Source organism: Ictalurus furcatus, chromosome 4, assembly GCF_023375685.1.
Source record: "Ictalurus furcatus strain D&B chromosome 4, Billie_1.0, whole genome shotgun sequence".
NCBI lineage: Eukaryota > Metazoa > Chordata > Actinopteri > Siluriformes > Ictaluridae > Ictalurus > Ictalurus furcatus.
Window position 1 is genome coordinate 8,327,545 of NC_071258.1, and position 21,569 is coordinate 8,349,113.

Consider the following 21,569-nt stretch of genomic DNA (forward strand, 5'->3'; position numbering starts at 1 on the left):
TTCTTTTATTTCGGCTTTATTTTTTACAGGGTTAATTTTTCAATTACTATATGTAATTGCAGTTTGAACAAATGATAAAATGTTTGATTAGAGGCTAAGGTAGTACTCGTACTTGTTTGAACATAGAAGAAAAGAGAGTCCTGGAATGATGTCTTACCCATCTCCCGCAGGTTTTCCACTTGGCTCCACCGCTGGTTACGCCAAAACAAAAGTCGGAGAGATCCTCAAAGCGGAATTCAATCGATCGGTTGAACTGCAGGTGAACTTTAATATTCTTGAACATGTCTGAGTCTTTTTTTTTCTTTAGTCTGTAGCACAGTCCAGTAGTTTTAACATTTTCTCTTGCTATTTAGAACAGCGCCGTATTAGCTGTCATGATAGTGGTTACTTATGCTTTGTGCTGATTTCGCTAAAGTTTTTGTGGTAACTCTGTTTTTTGGTTGTGGTTGTTTTTTTGGGAGGGGGGAGGGTGGTTGTCTCTCCTTGCTAGGATTTTCTTGTTATCATTGTTAGCATCTCTGTGTGGAATTATTATTATTATTATTAAGACATAGAATATATTTCCAAATGACTTAGACTAAGTTTTTGATGTATTATCTATTTGTTTTACAACAATAATAATACAATAATCTGTTATTGAGTCTAATCGGTGTGTACCATTTATAAGTACTTTATGATAAAAGCTGGCAAACTGTTGCATAATGACTGCCCTCAAGCTTCATGTTGGCTTTCAGAAGTCAATCCGGAAATACACAGCTCTTCCTGTCTCACTATCTGTTCATATCATATAGTCAAACAATGCAGAGATTGGCTTCATAGAGTGAAATCCTTCTCCAAATATAAACACATACTGTAGATTAGAGAGCTTCAGATACTCATTTCCTTGCAGTTCTTTTAAAAAACAAACAAACAAAAAAAACAGCTCAACTTACATGTTCATGTTTGTATTTCCACTCATAGTAATCTCTCATGGGGAAGTTGTTTGGTGAAATGATGATATGTGTGTGTGTGTTAATGTTGGATTCGCTTTAAATTTGAATATTGTTTTATTTGGTTTGTGTGTGTGTGTGTGTGTGTGTGTGTGTAGGTGGTGAAATCCCCTCCAGACTTTGTGTTTCGGGCTGTGTCTGGTCCTGTTGTCTACACAGCCATATCAGTTATGAACGCTCTGAGACGGTTTACATACACGTCTGACACCATTCTTAGTGTTTCCCCTATCAGTCCTGTACCAGGCCAACAGTACCACATCCACTCTGGTAGAGACATATACACATCACCCATTCACATCAATTTAACTGTTCCATTTCGATGCAAGTGTTTATATCTATATTGCAGTAATAACTAAAGTCTGTATTAGGTAGAGGTAGAGTGATGTGAAATCTGAAAATACACTAGGTTATTATGTGATGTCTTATCGTGTACCTTTTCTCTGTAGTGCTTCAGTTTGTGCCTATTGGCATAGACATGCATGTGTGCACATTCATCGAGCACATTGAAAGAGGCCTGATTTACGCTTTCGCCGAGGTGCGCCGTCGCTTAAAGGAGTCTACTGACTTTACCGTGCACGTAAGAATCACTTCCATGTTTGGGATTCTCATTAATCTGATTTGACATGTACATTTGTAGCTGTTTTTGTGTAACTAAGCTAATTTGTGTAAAATAAATAAATAAATAAATATGGAATTTTTTAAAACATATTTGGACAAGCAAAAATTTGATCCTCTTTGAAACAGTGCCTGATAATAACGTTGATACACAAATCACACATAAAATTGACATTTGATTAGTGATTCAAACCTGCTTAGGGAGTGCAGGTGGAGCTTGTCTTATTTAAACCCCTCATATCTAGTGTCTGGTGTTCCCTTTGAGGTGTGTGGTGTCATTATGAAAAGATCTAAAGAGTTCTATAAGGCCTTCGGGGGGAAATAGGGTGTGGATGCCTGTGAGTCTGGCAAGGGATTTAAAAAGATCTCATCATTCCACTGTAATGAAAATCATCTACAAATGGTGCAGATTTCAAACGACTGCCAATTAGTCCAGGATTGACCGTCCCAGCAAATTCAGCCCAAGAGCAGACTGTCTGATGGAAATAGAAGTCTCCAGGAACCCCCAAATTTCATCACAGCATCTGCTAGTAAGTCTTGCAACTGTTGGTGTCAAAGTGCATGCTTCTACAATCAAAAAGAGATGGCACAAATTTGACGTGCATGGGAGGCATGCCAGGAAAAAACATTTGCTATATAAAAAGAACGTTAGAACACGAATATAGTTTGCCAGTGAGCAAATATGCAAAGACCAGGCCTTTTGGAATAATGTTCTCTGGACAGACTAGTCAAAGATAGAGTTGTTTGGCCACAGTAACAGCAGACATGTTTGCACAAACCAGAGTCAGCTTTTTAGGAGAAGCACCTCATACCAACTGTGAAACACGGTGGTGGAAATGTTATGGTTTGGGGTTGCTTCACTGCCTCAGGGACTGGACAGCTTGCATTCATTGATTCAACTATGAATTCTGCATCATATCAAAGAGTGCTTGAAGATAATGTGAGGTCATCTGTCCAAAAGTTGAAGTTGAACTGAAAGCGGTCATTTCAACAGGATAATAATCCTAAGCACACTAACAAATCCACCAAGGAATGGCTCAGAAAGAAGAAATGGAGGGTTATGGAATAGCCTAGTCAAAGCCCGGATTTTTGCATGCAAGAAATCCCTCAAGCATCTCGCAACTGAAAGAATATTACATGGAAGAGCGGTCAAACATTCCAGCAAGTCTGGTGGACAATTATGCAAAACATCTACAAAAAGTTATTTCTGCTAAAGGGGGCAATACTAGCTTCCGATGCCAAGCGTGTACTTCCTTTTTCCACAGAAGAATATCACATTTATTGATATTTCTGTTGAATAAATGATTGAAAAATCTAATTTTCCTTGTGGGTTTGTTCAAGTATGTCAACTTTATTAATAGGCACTGTTTCAAAGATCATCAAATGTTTGCTTGTCAAAAAAGCCAACAATTTCCATGGGGTGTACTTATTTATTCACACGACCGTATGTGGTGTGACAAGACAGTCATACAGATATATAACTGTTAGAGACTGCAATGCAAGCTGTTTAGAACGGTTTTCTACAAGCTATTGAGTGTCTTCACACCAGTAACTCGGCTCCAGTCCTCTTGATTTGCTCGCCATACTTTTATACTCTTTAGAAAATGGACCACTGGTGCTTTGAGTTCAAGATGTATGATTAAATCCATCTCAGAGCTATGGTAGGGTTTTTATCGTGGAGCTGTTTTGACATGTAGCAGCAGTGCACCAGACATGCTGTTTTTCTTTCACTGATTGCTGCTGTGCTTGCTGATTGGAAGCAATTTCTGCTTCCCGTACACTGAAATGACATCACTCTCAGCCAGCTACTTTGATTGGATTTAGGGAGAAGAGCATGCACTATTCAACCCCACAGTTGTCAAGGCAACTAAATGAATGAGTGAAATTTGCTGCGTAGAGGACTGGGACTGTTACACCGCGCTCAGTTTTGACATATGAATGCAGTTGAGCTTTGACTGATGTTCTCGTACATACCTCATCCCCATTTTAATTCAAATGTAGAATAATCATGATTATACATACACTGAGACAAACTTTCTGTCTGAGTCACATTCAGTTATTATATTCATGTTTGTCAGGTTTTGCTTGACATTAACATTACAGATGTGCTCTTATTTCCATACGTAGTGGACTCACATGATTTTAACTATTTCAGATATTGAACATCACCATGAGCTCTGTGGCACCAACACGGAGGCAGCTTCGTGGGCCAGTGGACATCACCTTTGTGGTACGTGATGCTCAAGGGTACATACTAGGGTCAGAGGTCAGCAGTCACTTGAGACATCTCAGTATGGTGGAGTTTAGCTACTACCTGGGATACCCTGTTCAGCAGATTGCAGAACGTGAGTCAGATTTGCAAGCATCATACATTAACAATAACTGCAGTCATTTAATGTATCGATTACTGTATGAGAATGACGGTGATGATTTCTTTTGTCAACAGCATTTCACTACCCTGAACTGAACACCACACAGTTGCTACGCTCTTCATGGGTGAAGACAGGTAATGTATGCTAATAAGCTTGTCTCACCTTATTTGGCTCCAGTCATGAGGCTTGGTCAGATTTGAGCACACTGATTGCTACTCAGAAAGTGCTATATTCAGAGTTGGTGACTTAAGTCCGAAAATTATGATCATTTTAACCCAGGGAAAGTTCTCATGTGTACTCAGACTCTGAGTAGGTTACACACCTTCTTAAGTCAATTTTCTGGGTGCGGCATTCAGATGACGCAAATTATCTGCATGTAGTTACCATTACGCTTTCATGGTTGGCAGACTGTTCTTAAGTAAAAGCATCCGAGACGGGTTTTTCCAATAGCGTCTTAAACCACCGCCTAAGCCTTTAAAGACAAGCACTTTGAGCCGTTTAAGCCCGAAAAAGTCACGGATAGAAAATTTAGACTGAAGAAGGAAATCGTGTTTTTTTCCTTTGATGCAAAATGTAATATGATGTAACATAAAAGCAAGAAGCAGTTTAGTAGAAAAAGTAGAAAATGAAAAAGACTAATATTATAATATACACAATATATATATGATATATATTGTGTATTGAAATACACAACTAATAGGAGTCTAATAGAGTTAGTGTATTAATACTACTCATTTACTCTGAGTAGCCAATATATTGCTGTGTGAATAGTCCTAATCATAATTAACACATTAATCACTGCTCATTTGTTTTAATTTAACAATATGTCATCCACCCTTATAAAATAGCACTTGATCCAGCACATTTTATTATTTTGCAATCTGTTGTTTGTTTGTTTTTTTTTATGTCAGGCACAAACGTGAAGCCATGAGATACAAAATCAAGGTCATGAAATGAAGTATGTGCAGGATACACACTAGTTTAAGTAATTGTGCCCATGGTTTGAAGAATAAGCTGACTAAGTACTCATCTGCTATGCTTACAGCTCAATTTAAGTTAACTCACAAGTTTATCCTTAAAAAAATGCCCTCAAACTGCATTCCATGCTTGGGTGTTGGTACAGCTTTGAACTTTAAATACCGCTACTCACTCGAGCCGATATCGCGCAAGGACAAATCGACTTCATGGGACTTAAAGGGATAGTTCACCCAAAAATGACAATTCTGCCACCAATTACTCACCCTCACGTCATTCCAAACTCATAAGACTTTCGTTCATCTCTGGAACATAAATGAAGATATTTTTAATGAAACCCGTGAGATTTCTGTCCCTACATAGAGGAGGACTTGCATGTTTTTTGTCCGCTCTCGCATCAACACAGCACGCATGCGTCGTGGTTCTCTCATTAAAGCGTGTCGGAGATCTATGCGGAAGTGAGGATATTTTGTGTATACAGACTTGATTTTAGTTTTTTTGCACAAACAAAGCATTTGTATCGCTTCATAAAATTGGAATTAAACCGCTGGAGTCACATGGATTACTTTTGCAATGCTTTGAGTTTGAAAGTTTTGGTTACATGGACTGTAAATGGAGCGACCGAAATTTCATTAAAATGGCTTCATTCGTGCTCCGAAGAAGGATCGAAAGTCTTATTAGTTTGGAACGACACGAGGGTGAGTAACTGATGACAGAATTTTCATTTTTGGGTGAACTATCCCTTTAAGTCCAAGGTCAGAGTTATGTGTGTCTCGGTCTTAAGCAACCTCCACGCTGTTTGTGTTATTCTTGGAATAGCACTTTAGTCTGTGGCTCCGTCTGACATCTGAATATGACCCATAAATATTTCCATGTCATTCTTTATGTATTTGTGTTTGTTGTTGTGTAGTGTTGCTGGGCGTGATGGAGAATGATGTGAGTGGTAGAATTTTCCAGGCAAAGATGGAGAGGAGACTAGCTCTGCTGCTTGGAGAGGGGCTTTCTGCAGGCCGACGCCTTAAAAGAGCCACCAGTTTGGGCAACAACAGCGTACAGGTAACAGATCATAAATCCCCCAAGTACCACTTGAGTCCTCGCCGTATTGTCCATAAATACTGTCTTTTTTATAGAAAAGACTAGAACAGAAGAAGATTCAGTTCTTTAAAAAATATTCAATTCATTCAAATATTCAATATATTGAAATCTGTGGTATCCAGGTTTTGGGCTCTGTGTGTGTGTGTGTGTACATATGCATATGTACACACACACTGCATGTGTGTCGGCTGGAATGGGTGCCGTCATTATTATATTCTTCCTGCATGGACGTCCTGAGCCTTTCTGGCTTCTTAATGGATCACTCTCTATGTCTCCCGTCACCACCTGCGCTCCTCGGCTCATCACCATTTTTTTTTTTTTTTTAGCCAAGCAGTATCCATAGCAACAGCTTCTATTCATCCCTAAACTGAGGAGCCACTCACTGGGCCTTTTCTCCGCTCAGAGGATGGTTAGCTGATAGCAGATCAATTATTGAAGACACTTCACAGACAGAGTCACTCTAGAATCACACGTCTGTTCTGCTGAGAGATTTTTCCTGTTTCATGGGACACATAAAGAGCGGGGCAGTCCGCTTTCACAGCACGGAGCTGGCAGCATGATTAAAGACTGGCCTGGTTTCACAGCAACCCCCACTGCACCCTCAGACATCCTCGCTGTTGATATTGATGATCCATACTGCAGGCCTGTTAACATTTTCTTTAAGTTACTAATCAGCGAAATGTGAATAAGACACAGATGTACTGTACAAATGAAACATCTCAAATTTTTGTGGGCATGAAAATACACAATACCACAAATTGGAAGGTGTTTCATGCAATTTGTGTTGCTTAGAAATGACCGTTCATGTAGTTGTGGAGTTGCCAGGTGAAATAAATGGCAAGTAGACCCAAACTTAGTGACGGTTGAGACCAGATGAGGCTTTGTGCGGTTCTTTTCCACTCCGATAACCCAAATTAGTGTTCAACCCAGATTTTTCTCTTCAGCGCATTGACCTGACATGCCTTTTTCCATTCTTATGTAGGTATGGAATATTATGGGATATGGAATATAATATTATCATTTCAAATTAAAAATAAAAACATGGGAGCTTATTATTTTTATTTTTTAATCATTACTCAGTGGTGTAGCACATTTGCCTCGCACCTCCGGGGTTCGGGGTCCGTATCCCGCCTCCAACCTTTGTGTGTGGAGTTTGCAAATGTTATAGACTGGTATTTGGTGTTTTTAATTTGCCCATAGTGTGCGAGCAGGTGTGCGATTGTGCGCTGCGATGAGTTGGCGCCCCGACCAGTGTGTTGCCCGCCCTGTTCCCCGAGTTCCCTGGGATAGGCTCCAGGCTCCCCCATGTAGGATAACCAGTAGAAAAAATGGATGGATGGAAGCTACACCTAAATGCTGCCTTGTTTCAAAGTGTGTTTCAAAGTGTGTTCCAACCAGTCTCATATGTGCTTATCTTTTAATCTTAAAACTAAGATTAATCTTAAACTTTAGACTTTGTACATTCTTAGAGGACTTGCTAACTAACGCCCAAATGCAAAAATATTAGGATAGTGGAAGAAAAGCATTTTGGAAAAAGAAAGAACTGACAAACTAAACACAGGTGAGGCAACACTACGTAATGTCACAGTTTAGGAATTAGGTCATTACAACATGGACTGATGAATCCAGAGAAATGTCAGGAAGAAATATAGAATTTTGAAATTCTGTAAATCCTATAAATATGTAGGAGGCCTGCACTTTATATTATACAATTTACATGTATTTATACGTTATACAATGTGTATTATACATTTAGCTTTATATTTATGTTATTCACACGTCTGCTATCATTTATATAAGAGTTAGTGTGTACTACTTTTGAATAAATAATGTGTGTGCAGAGAGATTTAAATCTTAATTTATTTATAAATTAAAGATGCACCGATGTATAAAGGCAATTTTTCACGCTATCGGCCGATAGTTTAAAAACATCCGATGATCAGGGCCGATTATATCCTGTCAATCAAAAGAGGGCGGGAAAACACAGCGATTTCGTGCTGTGTGTAAAGATGTCTCTTGTGTGGAATGATGACAAAACTGTAGTTTGTAAACTCTGTAAGTTCTGTACTGCTAAAACTTTACACCGCATGCTGCAGCAGAGCAAAAGCAGTGCATATATTTTTTTGGGCGTGCATTTTAACGAATGAGCGTACTTCATCAGTGAAGCAAGAGTTTCGGCTTTGATTTCTTTTCCTTTTTTAATTTTTATTTATTTTTATTTTTTTTGCTGTGCTGCTTGAGCTGAATTAATGGGCCAGTACAATGATGAAAGATTTAAATGAAGATGAGTTGACAAAAAAGCTATATATTACACAGAAAAATATATTTGTAGAGTAGTGCATTTCATATCCATTTAATGTTAATATATCAAAAAGTTTATGATGTATATTACCAGTTTGATGTTCAATGATGAAGTAGAAATTATTTTGTTTGTGGTGAGTGAATGTGAGACTATCACTACGATTTTTAGAATTCAGTCAATGTTAATATGAATTAATAACATTCAATAAGATCAGAAATCTTACTTTAATCATCAGAATTTAGTTCATGTGTTCATGTTAATTTGAGTAATGTGTTTTCTGTTCATGAGACCAGTTACTGTGAAACAACTTGTTGAAATGGAGAGAATAAAGTTTTTAATTTGCATTTCTTTCAGAATTGTGGAATTAATTAGTATTAATTTAAAGGAAGGCATAAAAGGCAGAACCACGGATATCGGGTATCTGTATCGGCCGATATCATTCTGAATATTCGGTTATCGATATCGGTTGAGAAATTTCATATCGGTGCATCTCTAATATGAATATATCTGTGACTCAGATTGTGCAGATCACTCGTCTACCAGAACCGGATGACCCTCTGGAGATGATCTACTTTGTGGAAGGTGCTAACGGTGAAAGGCTGCCTGCTGTCACCACCGCAGACCTGCTGAACAGGCTGGATGTGCAGCATGCGGCCATCTTGCTGGGATACCGCATCCAGGGAATTCTGGCACAGCGTAAGTATCATCCTCAAAACAACACCACACACTACTTTGCTATGCTCTGTGTTCCCTGCAGGCAGTCTTTTATGGAGCCTTTTTTGATGTTGTTTTTAATGAAATGATGATAACTGTATAGTTTACTGACCCTGTTTTACTCATTGCCAGTTGGCTGTGGCATCTGCAAAGCAAATAATTACATTTTCCACACCGTAAACATCAAAGAGAAGGGTTTAATAAACATCTCCTACTCAGATCTTGGCCTCTTTACCTGGCAGCGTTTGTGCTGGCGGATTTATATCTGTTTGACCTACAGAGCAAAAATCTACCATAATTAGACTTAATAAAGCAATTCCTGTTGTGTAACCGTAGAGTATCAGGAGGCCTGATGCTGTCCCCTCTGTCTATCAGCATCATCTAACACACCATGCTGCTAAAGGTCTAGTTCACAAACTTTAACAAGAAAATTCAATTTTATTTGTGTAGCGCTTCTAACAGTGGCCATTATCACAAAGCAGCCCTACAGAAATCCAGATGTAGATTTATCTTTCGATTCCTAATGAGCAAGCCAGAGGCGACAGTGTGACATGTTCAGACCAAACTTCATACATAAGCAAAGGACCAGTGCCTAAGGGACTCCCAGAATTTTTGCTATCATTCACATATTAGTAAAACTGCACATAACTTTAGAACTGCTAAACATCAAATCATGATTCTTTTTATCTCCTCCTACATATTTCGTCCAATCACCACAAAATTTGGATCGCAGAAGAGCAACCCAAATATAGATGCTTCTCAGATTCTTGATATGCGTGATGGTTCGTACATAACGGTTCATTATAATGGTTCGTCCACAACGCGAAAACGACTTAATAGAGAAGTTGTCATACAGGAAGTGAGGCCACTTCTCAACAACATATTTACAACAAGCTTGGCACATATGTTTACCATGACCTGATGTTAACAAACAAGCTTCGAGTTCATTGGCAGCTTGGAAGGGCTGCTAAAAACAGGAAGTGAGCCAATATTTAATTAACGGCTTGATGTTTTACCTTTAAATTAAATAGGCTTAATTTCATTTCATTTAGGCTGTCACTAAGGGGTGGGGCCAGAAAGTGCTTGGCCCCTTAATCACTGCGTGCATGCACTGTTGTTTTTTTCTTTGTATCTTTTGTTTGTTTGGGATTTTTGCATGTATACATGTGGTTCATCTCTGAATGCATGGCTCAGTGCAGTGTTGTCTTTGGCTTTATCTCAAGTGACCAAGATACTGGGAGGTGCATATAGTATGTACCATAAGTAGTAATATATTCATGGTATTTGGCAGACGCCTGTATTTATAGGAATGTAATCATACTTGCACTTTTGTGTGTTGTGTGTTCAGCTGTGGAGAAGCAGGCATCATTGCCGTCTGAGACAGAGAATACCAACACATGGATTATAGTAGGAGTGGTGGTGCCAGTACTGGTGGTGATGATCATCATAAGCATACTGTACTGGAAACTCTGCCGCACGGACAAGCTGGAGTTTCAGCCAGACACCATGAGCACTGTCCAACAGAGGCAGAAGGTAAGAGAGAAAAGTCCACTCTAATAATGTTCACTCATGTTGTTTGGAGCAACAGAAAAATCTCACAGACGGAAAAGCATTCGTTGCATTGTTAGCATTGTTGTCTGTCGCATCTGCCCAGTTGTGTTGCTGAAAAAAACAGATAGCGATTAATCAGCTAGTGGGCTCCTGAGTGTCTCTGCTCTGTGAGCTTGCTGCTTATCTCATATCAGTGGGACTGATTTGGCCTTCTCAGTGCCACTCCAATCTCTAAGTTCATTTTTGTGTCTAGGACTAAGGAATGTGATGTCATGACGCAGTGTGTTATGGTTAGTCCACAATTTTGGCAGAGTTAGACAGTCGTTTAATCCAATAGCTAGCTTGGATATCCGTTGATTTTCCCAATATTGTTGTATTATAAACTACCACAACAGCACGCAGTATAGCCTTAAAAAGAATCTCTTGTGTGGAGACAAAACTTATATGCTTATCCATCCACCCATTTTCCGTACCGCTTATGCTACACAGTGTTGCAGGAAGCCTGTAGGCTATCCCAGGGAACTCAGGGCACAAGGCAGGGGATACCCTTAAACACAATTTCACACACATTCACACACTATGGACAAGTTGGAAATGTCAGTCAACCTACAACACATGTCTTTGGACTAGGGGAGAAACCCGGAATACCCGTCAAGCTCCACACACAGGGCGGAGGCGGGATTCAAACCCCGGAGATGCGAGGCAAATGTGCTAACCACTAAGCCACCTGCGCCCCCAATATATGCTTTTTTGATATTTAAATATATACTTATGTATAAAATTGTTGTGGAGAACAATCAGGACACTGCCACTTGTAACATTAGCTGCATACATTGGTTCAAACGACTGCGTTATGACATTATGGCTTCCTGTAGATTTTTAAATTGCTCAATAGAATAGGCACTCAGGACAAATGCCAGAATTGAAACGTTTCTGTAAATGTAAAACGATCAAGCATAGTCAAAGCATTAGCCCACTCTGTGTTGGAGATTGTATGGATCCACTCTGTCAATAAAATAAATTTTATACATATGCTGTTGCTTGGTATCGCTCTGGAGCTTGTTGTGATACAGGATACAGCCCCTTCTGCTTTTATGATTCACTTTTAAGCATGACAAGTCCTAAAATCCACAATAAAACAGCAATCTCTTGAATCTCTTAAAGTATGTTATAGCTTGTAAACAAAAAACTAGCCATACCAAAAGGGTGGAACAATCCACTAATGCAGTTTGATGTGATATTGATTCCCAATCCCTGTTTTTCCCTGGACTCTGAGGTCATATCTGAGTTAAAATACTGTGATGTTAAAGTATGGAGTTAAATTTGTGCCAAAACTAAACAAATAATTATACCATTTCGCAAACACAATCTGCTTCGCAAAGGAAAACTCGACTCTCAAACAAACAGAAAGCGATTTTCTCACAAATGTGTTGGTGCAGATTTTCTCACAAATGCGTCCGCTTGATTTTCTCACAAGTGCGTCCTCTTGATTTTCTCACAAATGTGTCAGCGCAGATATAATGTTTCGATACACACTTAATGAGAGGTAATGACAGGATAAGACGAAACCATAGTCATACGTTTTTTTCTTCTATTTTTGTGTCACACAATAAATGCAAACTAGGATTGGTTCAAGTAAACATTTAAGGCAGTGGTTTGCATTTGTCGCTTTATCGTGTCATGCCTAATTTGCATCCAATCAAGAAAATCTCAGTTCAAATGTCTCTTGTAGCCCGGTCACCTTGTCATTTGCCACTGCTCTGAAATCATGCTCACATATACATGAACATGAACATGAGCAATTGCTTTGTTGCTAGTTATTGTGTCTGCAAGGTAGCTGTTACACAGCTGATAGACCTCTTGTTGACCTTGTTGTAATCCAAGTCAAAAAAAAACTGTGTCACCTCTTATTCATTACAAAGTATCCAGTTGAATGCTGGAAGGTTGACATCAGTTTGTGTTCATATGGGTGTTAACGCCGTCCATTGCCACTACTTTTATTTTCATACCCTTCTTATGGCTCTGCCATTGACCTCCATTGACCTCACCTTATTTTCACTTCCAATCCCCATCCAGTCCACCACTTCAGTACAGAAATCCATACCCTCACTCCAGAGATCAATGACCCCAGTCATGAGTAAAAAACTATTAGTAGTAGAGAGTAGTGACGAGGAGGAGGAGGAGGAAGAAGAAGAGGAAGAGGAGAAAGAAGAGGAGGAAGAGGAGAAAGAAGAAGAGGAAGAGGAGGAAGAAGAGGAGGAGGAGGAAGAAGAGGAGGAGGAGGAGGAGGTAGATGGTAGCTGAGGAGTTTTGTGAAATTTTAATCCCACGGTGTTTTTTTTGTGTTCCTGTAGGAGCCCTTTAGTCATCCTGAGTCTCTAGTTCTCACTGTTGTAGTGGTCCGCTCGGACACCATGTAAAATTGGAATTAGAAAAAAATACCCGAACCTACAGTGTGTCATGTTTTGTTTTGTTTCCCCCTCCAAATGGCAAATCAGAAGCCTATCTCTACTGCCACAAGCAGTAAGAAACAAGAATGTATAAAAGAGGAGGAAGAGGAAGAGGTAAAGGAAGACGAGCCGAAAAAAGCGATCAAGGAAAAGTTGAAAGAAGGAGTGGAAATAGCAGAGGTACAAGAGCTGTAATTCACTAAGCTGCTGCAGTCAGTGCTAGCTGTGTGCCCTGTAGCTGGCAAGCTCCTTGTAATAAATTTGATAAGCAATAATTGGAAAATGACTCAGAACACCAGATGTATATGAATGCTTCTTTGTTAATCCCTATTCATTAGAGCGTTCTACGTGGTAACACTGTCCTCCATTCAGTCCCCGTTTTCAGATACGACACATTGGGGAAGAGACATTTTTAAATTGTATTCAGGTTTGGTCCGATTTATAAACAGCCGTATTTACACTCAAAATTGAGAACTGCACACATTTCCAAATGAATTACGGTTTAGCAAATTTTTTATAAAGCTAGTTAGTCAGTGACTCTCATTGTCTGAAAAGAGCACCAGCTAATATTCTAGCTAATATATATGTCGTATATAAACAGAAGAATTTCTTTTGTAATCATTAATCTTCCCCACTTGTTACGGATGGGTTTTACAATTCTCTGTCTGTCTCTAGTGATAGCGTGCTATTGACATTAAGCTACATTGTTAAGAGCCACGCTTGTTGTGCTCATCTGGTCCTTTATCCAACCACAGATAGGCAAGCAGACAGACCAACTCACTCAATTCTGTCTGTCTGCTCTGCCTCCAGCCAATACTCAGTCTTACACCACAATTCTGCTCTATTTTCAAGCACCACTCATTCAACATTCATAGTTTAAGTCTATGAATGTGTAATTCTGCAATCAGGATTCTTTGTCATACAGACACATCTCGTAACAATCCGTAGATCAGAGCCTGACTAGATTTTGTTTCAGAGCCTGACTAGTTTTTGTTGCTTTTCTGTTTTTCCCAGCCCTCTCAGGCCCCATAGTCTCTTTCTCTCCACCTTTACGTCTCTGCAGTTCTCTGTTATTTCCATCCATGCACATAAATTTTTCCCTCCCTCTGTCTCCCCAGCTGCAGACTCCCAGTGTGAAGGGCTTCGACTTTGCCAAGCTGCACCTGGGCCAGCACAGTAAGGATGACCTCAGGGTGATCCAAGAACCTTTACCAGCCCCAGCGCCAGCTAAAGAGCCGAATGCCAACGAGAACACAGAAGCGTCCACACCCAAATCCAAAGGCTCCTCCACTAAGGCCTCCCGTAACAGCCAGCACAGGAGGGGACAGTAAGCAACTCCACTGAAGTGCTCTGATAGTGGAATGCTGTAATTAGACAGCGTGGTCTATGGGACAATCATATACCTCCCTTCTTCATAAGGGACGATACTCATATTAAAATAGCACATGTTCATCAATTTTAAGAAAGAGCTCGCATCGATAATGAAGTTTCCGTAAATCAATAAAGGTCTTTTTAAAAGCGTTTTCTACTGTATCTAGCCCACAGATCAATAGCTCATGCATCAGAGTAATGGCATGAGGCAAGGGACTAGGTCTGTTCACTTACCGCACAGATCATCTGACATTGCAAATCACAGATAACTGACAAACATGATTCTCATCAAGTGCCGCAACGTACATTATGAAGGAATAGAAGTAGAACGAAATCAAAATTCTCAGATTGGGATGATTTGGCCAAATGAATACCTAAGTTTGGTATTTCCCTATGTTTTATTTGATGTATTTTTCTATATTGTAATTAAATAATGAATCCTAAGCTTCAGAGTTGACCAAATAAGCGGAATTGATTACCTTTTTAATTGATAGGCACTATAAGTAATGTCTTTACTAAGGTAGCATTCGTAAGCTGTGTTAGAAACATCAATATCTCCATATATCTCCTTTTAAAACATTTGGTCTACATAGTACTGTGTGTCAAATGTGGTAGGATGAAGATGCAAGCTGTCTTATCAGAGCAGTGATTAATGCAGTACTGTTTTATTATGCTCCAGTTGCAATCAAAATGATTCAACCCCCATTGCAAATCAGGTTTATTGTCAAAATTTACAGACTTTCGGATGTTTGCAATGAACAAATGAAACAAAAGCAATTGAAATAGTTCAACACAACGAATGCTTCAAGCGGTTTCCCCAAATTCAACTGAAAATGCAACTTATAATGACTTCTCCAGTTTCAAAATTATTCAACCCCTTCATGGCAAGCATCTTTAGTACTTACTAGAGCACGCTTTTGCTGTTATGACCTGCTGCAAACGAGATGTATAGCCAGACACCAGTTTCTGGCAGCGTTCCTGAGGAATCTTAGCCCATTCCTCATGAGCAACAGCTTCCAGTTCAGTAATATTCTTGGGTTTTCGTGCTGCAACCGCCTTCTTCAAATCCAACCAGAGATTTTCTATGGGGTTCAAGTCAGTTGACTGTGATGGCCCTGTAGAATCTTCCAGGACTTCTGCAACCAAGCCTTGGTGGAATTTGAGGTATGACTGGGATCATTATCCTGTTGGAAGGTCCAATGACGCCCAAACTTCAGCTTCCTCACAGACAGCATGACGTTTTCTCCTAGGATTTCCTGATACTATAATGAATCCATCTTGCCTTCCACACACAGCAGGTTTCCAGTGCCAGAGGATACAAAGCAGCTCCAGAGCATCACCGAGCCACCACCATGCTTGACAGTGGACAGAGTGTTCTTTCTTCATTCTTCTTTCTCCAGATATGCCGCTGATCCATCGTGCAGAAAAGTTCCATTTATATGGATTTTAGTAGTGGTGTACGTCTTCGAGTTCTGGCATGGAAATCTTTTGCAATTAGTACGTGCCTTACTGTGCTCACTGAAACCTCAGTGCCTGTTGCCACCAGGTCTTGCTGCAGATCTTTTGCAGTCACTCAAGGGTTTTTCATAACCTGCCTTCTCAGAAATCTGGTTGCAGCCATTGATAGATTCCTTTTTCTACCCCTATCCAGTTCAGGTGTTTCATGTGTTCCAGCTCAAGCACTACTGGTACAACTTATGAAGCCCTTGATTAGCTGCATCAGGTGTGCTTGAGACGACACCTGTTTTGCATATTTGTGTTGTTGTGAGGGATTCTATTCATTGAATAATTTTGAGACTGGAGAAGTCATTATAAGTTGCAGTTTCAGTTGAATTTGGGGAAACCACTTGAAGCATTCGTTGTGTTGAACTATTTCAATTGCTTTTGTTTGATTTGTTCATTGCAAACATCTGAAAGTTTGTCAATTTTGACAATAAACCTGATTTGCAATGGGGATTGAATCATTTTGATTGCAACTGTATAGTCAGTAGACATTAATTCTCAATTAAATTAATATTTAGTCATTATTCTCAAAGGCTCTGAGATGTTTTCTGATCAAACGCAACAATATTAGTGGAGTTTTAACACTACTTAGTAAGACTTAAGAATCATCCTTATTTATTTTTATAGTACACTGTTTATTGTCCAGTAACCTATTTGGACATTTCAGTAAAATTAGTATTATCAGTATTATTATCATCATCATCATCATCATCATTTTACAGTGTACAAGTACAATTTTATCTATTATGATCAGTGTTGGTAAACGGCTGCTCTTCGTAAGGTGTATGCATATGTATTACTTCAGAATTGTTATGCTTATTTAATAAACTTGGCATAAAATTGAATTAAATTGTTAATCACAATTGCATGTTTACCCATTAAACATCAGCCAGAATTCAGTAATCATGACAGGCCTAGCAACCACTTAAATCTTTGAACATATACATTAAGACTATTCTCAGTTCACATTATGAAACGTTTATGAATCTCTGTTAAAGGTTACTTTGTCCATGCTCTGACTCTAAATGAATTCCTTGCTGTGGGTTATGTTTTGTCAGGATCTCTCCTTCCGATGGTGATTCGTTGGGAAGCGAGCCATTCAGTGAGAGGGAGTCTCCGAAGGCAAACCCGAGACTGTCCAGCGATCCCAAGCAACCTCGTAAGATGGCCCCGAACGGATTAAACGGCAAGAAAACTGTTCCACTTCTCATGCTAGTGTAGCTCTATAACACAGTCATGATTATGTACTGTATATGTGGCAAAATGAGAAGACATATCATTTTCTTTGTGAAGACACAAAGAGAGAAATGAGAGCAAAGAAATCTTAGTCAGGCATGCGATTGGTGTGACATTGTGGGGGTCTTTCTTTTTTTCTGTGTCCTTTTCTTGGTCTGTGTTGTTTAAAGAATGCTTAAATGAGGAAGATGTTAATCTTTCATGAGTTCTTGCTCGAACCATCTCATGTCACACGTCCCCCTTCCCCCCTTTTCCAGTCAGCCAGTGCTAGTTAATCCAGGCTCAATGTTGAGGAATGAGCTGATCAAGCTCTCCTGCTTCTCCTAATGCCTGAAAGCTGACCGAATCAGCCTTAACACGTGTTACTCTTAGTTCTCTTTACTGTTCTCTCTGTCTCACACTTTTACTCACCTCCGAATCTCTATTAGGAATGGCTCATGTAGTGAAAGCGACGTAATGCTGTCTTTGTATCTCACTTTTCACAAAATTCATTTGTTGTGGCTCTCAGGGAGAAATAAGATTGGTAAGAGCATCTCTGTTCTATTATGTAGAGCTAGTGGACCTGTGTGAGCGTCTCCTTTTTTTCATTCATCTTTCAGTAGTCTTTTTATTAATCCTCTGTTATTTTACAAGATGGATCTTCTCTGAAATCTCATTTAGGCATGCAATTGTAGTTATAGAACTAGACACCTTATTTATTCCTTATTTAGTTGAATTTTAGGTCATGAACACTGCATACTGACCTCTCTGTCTCATAACTGCTCATTCATGTTTATGAATCATCCCCTCAACCTATATACCAGATTACCAAATGTTTTTCTATGAATGAAAGTCAGTATGCATAAAGTTGCAGCAAACACCGCCCCCTGCTGGACTGGAAAGATGAGAGACAAAATGACATAATGGTTTTATATTGTCACATTTATACTGTTCCTCAGTGCCAGAGTGGTATTTTTGAATGGCTGAAATGATGAAGTGGAAAATCAGTATGCGCACATTGTAAACGTCCTTTATTTAATTATCTACCACTGCAGATATGACACTATTAGTATGACGCTTTGCTCTCTGTAGGTCCTCCTCCACTGAATGGTGCAGATGAGCAGGTATCATCAGCCTCCATTTTTGAGCACGTGGACCGGATGTCCCGCTCATCGGATGGCGCCAACAAGCGCTTCTCCAGCAAGATCCAGCTGATTGCCATGCAGCCCATGCCTGCTCTGCCCTTACCCTGCCCTGCAACCGATACCAAGGCTGCTGTCAACACCAAGATGAACAAGGAGGTACACTAACACCAATTATCACCCAGCTGTGGAGTATTTCAGAACTATTCTGTCACTCGTAAAGGAAGACGTGGGGCGAAAAATCAAGTTTACGCAATCTTCCACCCAGAATGTAGCCGATCAGTCAAGATATGTTTAGTGTCCATTATACAGTCCTTATATATACAACTCCACAATACTTGGAGGAGATTACAATTTTTCAAAATTACCGCAGATTTTCCGCAGATTTGGGCCAAGACACTTCATTAGACGACATCGCAACACACATTCAGCCAACGCCCTCTCCGATTCACGTAATCGAGCATGAGTACAGCTAAAAGGTCTCATTTACCAACACTGCAAAAGACCGTGCTAAACAATTGTCTTACCAAAACGTTTTTTTAATAAATACATTCCTGTAAATACATCATACAAATCAAATCCGGTTAAGTAATGTCACACAGAATTTCCTTTATGGATTAGGACACATTATGATTTATTGTAATCTGAAAAACGAGCAGAACGTGACTGTGTAGCTGAACACTGTAACGTTCTGGAGTCGGCCATCTTGGATCAGTTTTAAGAAAGACCCTATGAATACTGACATTTCCATGAATCAGTCAAATAAATATAAATCAGAATCATAATTTTAAAGCTGGAATTGTACCAGAAATGTGAATTATATTATAGTTTTCACTTTTAATAAGACAAAATGATATATCTTAACAATTATTTGGCGCAAGTATATGTTTATGTGCTGAGGGAAACCTTTTGTAAATTAGATTGTTCTTCAGTATGGTAGAAATTAGTTGCCTAGTAAAACTCATGATATTGCACAACAGGAAATTCTTCGCCAGAATTGTAAACAGTTACAGCTCTCTCTCTTTCTCGCTCTCTTGGCTCTGTTCTCTTCTCTACACAGATCCAGGTTGCTCTGAGGCAAAAGTCTGAGATTGAGCACCATCGCAATAAGATCCGTCTCAGGGCTAAGAGGAAGGGCCACTATGACTTCCCCGCCATGGATGATCTCATGGACAGCCTGGGGGACGCCAAAGAGCAGGACCGCATCTACCAGAAGGCTCAGATGCAGATTGATAAGATCCTGGACCCGGATAGCCGCGTGCCCCCCCTCTACACCGAGCCCAGGAAAAGGTTAGGAAGAGGAAGGGTGTGTTATTTGTTTACTTCGTTCAATACATGTCGACTCATTCAGTGTAACTGTGTGTGTCAGTGGCAGAGAAAAGCGTTCTCCCAAGCAGAGAAAAAAGCAGCAGATGAATGGAGATCTGACAGACGCAGACAGAGACAGACTTATCACTAATGACAGTGACGGCACATACAAGAAATACCCAGGAGTCAACAATGTAGCATATGTGGTATGAGCATTAGTTAATGATGCTGACAATTATATAAGCCATTTAGTCTGAATATACAAAAGAACTTGACTTTTTCTTTTCAGTCGGATCCTGACCAGGGCCCCGAAGCTCAAAGTCCATCCCCGACTGATGATGTCTTTCTGAGCTCGGTGTCGCCCCCAGCAGGCCACACCGCCCCTCCTCCACCCTACCTGCCCCCTCAGCCCTCTATAGAGGAGGCCCGGCAGCAAATGCACTCGCTGCTTGATGATGCTTTTGCCCTGGTGTCCCCCTCTTCACAGGCCGCCAATGCGGGCATCACACTGCCTGGGTTGGGGGTCAGGAGTGAACACACAGCTCTTTCCAGCCCTCCGTCACGTGGCCCACGACCCTGTGGGCCTTCATATCCTGCGCTCAGCCCCTTCTCTGGGGTAAGATATACTTTTAACAGTGACAAACTGACATGAGAGACAAAGATTTTCTGTTCTTTTTACCAAGATTATCTTTTTTTTTCAGAACTTTAATTACATCAGATAAACTTTGGGTATGAACAAGGGGTTCAGCATCTTTTAAACTAATTATATAGATTTAGAGCTCAGTTTACAAATATCTTTAACTCAAGAATTCATTCTGTAGACAAAAATTCTCCATGTTATAAATGTTTCTAAATGCCCCAACAACTGCCCTTAGACTTAAACAGATGTTCACTACAGATGTGGCAGTCATGCTGCATTCGTAAGAAGTCATTTTCAGGTGCCCTGATGTCATTTCCCACCTTCGACACGTGTAGTGGAAAAAATATGGACACCTCAATGAAAGCGTGTCTATGGTTTGCTCTGTTAGAGCACATAAAGCTTCTTTAACTGCACTTTTACAGTTAGAGGCCTGACTGGCTACTGGTACTGAACTATTGTAATGAACTTCAAACATTTGTGCAATATTTCAGACTGAAATTGCAGTACAACAGCCAGAGCAGACAATAGTGAGTAGTGTTAGCGACAAGCTAACCAGCTAACAATAGTTATATGAGTGATAACTCTTAACGTTGATGATTACCTTCTAAAACAGCGATTAGTGTCAGTCCCTCCAGGATTTAGAGAAAATCAAAAGCAAGCAAACTCCGCAATATTTTGAGGATGTCGCGAATTTTTCAAAATTACTGCAGATTTGAGCCGAGACGCGTCATGTGACGTCATCGCAACACTTATTTGGTCAAAGCGATTTACGTGCGTCCAACGTGAGTACAGCTAAATGGTCACATGTTATAGATTTAACCAAGTGCTGTGCCTGTACATTAAATTGATCTAAAGCCAATACTGTTATATACAAATATAGAGTAGAGAAGGAGCACTTTACACTGTTTACAGACTGCACTGCCATGCTGAATATGAAGTCGCTCCATAAAAGGGGAAAGAACTTGACAAGTTGTCAAGTTGAAATTTGAAGATTTCTGTGGTGTTTACTGGTTGGAGGTGGGAAATTACCACCTGCAACCTCAATCTGAATGGAGCAGTAGTGATTAGTATTCCTTTGGCTGGAAAAGGGGGGCAATTTATTTTTTGTCTGTAACTGCACTAGATAAATTGGCCTCTGAAGGGAAAGGAGTGCTAACAGTGCTTTTATTTGAATTAGGTTAATGCTTGATCTTTATTACATCCTGTTTTTTTTGTTACAGCTCTGTGTGAGCCAAGCATAAATGACTAAAGCTGATTAACCTCAGTCGAATGAGGTCATGTGATCAGAACAGTTCCTTCACACAGTCCTGGAAGCATGTGTAACATA

The 21,569-nt window shown here is 39.9% G+C and overlaps 1 protein-coding gene across 1 annotated transcript in view; it reads left to right on the top strand.

The window, feature by feature from the left end:
• Positions 1-21,569, top strand: part of si:ch211-1e14.1 (UPF0606 protein KIAA1549) — a 57,771-nt gene that overhangs the window by 25,990 nt on the left and 10,212 nt on the right. The window contains exons 4-17 of the mRNA XM_053622800.1: positions 171-259; positions 1,088-1,256; positions 1,436-1,566; positions 3,760-3,949; positions 4,051-4,110; positions 5,862-6,007; positions 8,867-9,044; positions 10,411-10,595; positions 14,182-14,390; positions 16,996-17,130; positions 18,237-18,453; positions 19,355-19,584; positions 19,664-19,808; positions 19,892-20,218. Of these exons, the coding sequence (XP_053478775.1) occupies positions 171-259; positions 1,088-1,256; positions 1,436-1,566; positions 3,760-3,949; positions 4,051-4,110; positions 5,862-6,007; positions 8,867-9,044; positions 10,411-10,595; positions 14,182-14,390; positions 16,996-17,130; positions 18,237-18,453; positions 19,355-19,584; positions 19,664-19,808; positions 19,892-20,218 (2,411 nt within the window). The remainder of the gene's footprint in view (positions 1-170; positions 260-1,087; positions 1,257-1,435; positions 1,567-3,759; positions 3,950-4,050; positions 4,111-5,861; positions 6,008-8,866; positions 9,045-10,410; positions 10,596-14,181; positions 14,391-16,995; positions 17,131-18,236; positions 18,454-19,354; positions 19,585-19,663; positions 19,809-19,891; positions 20,219-21,569) is intronic.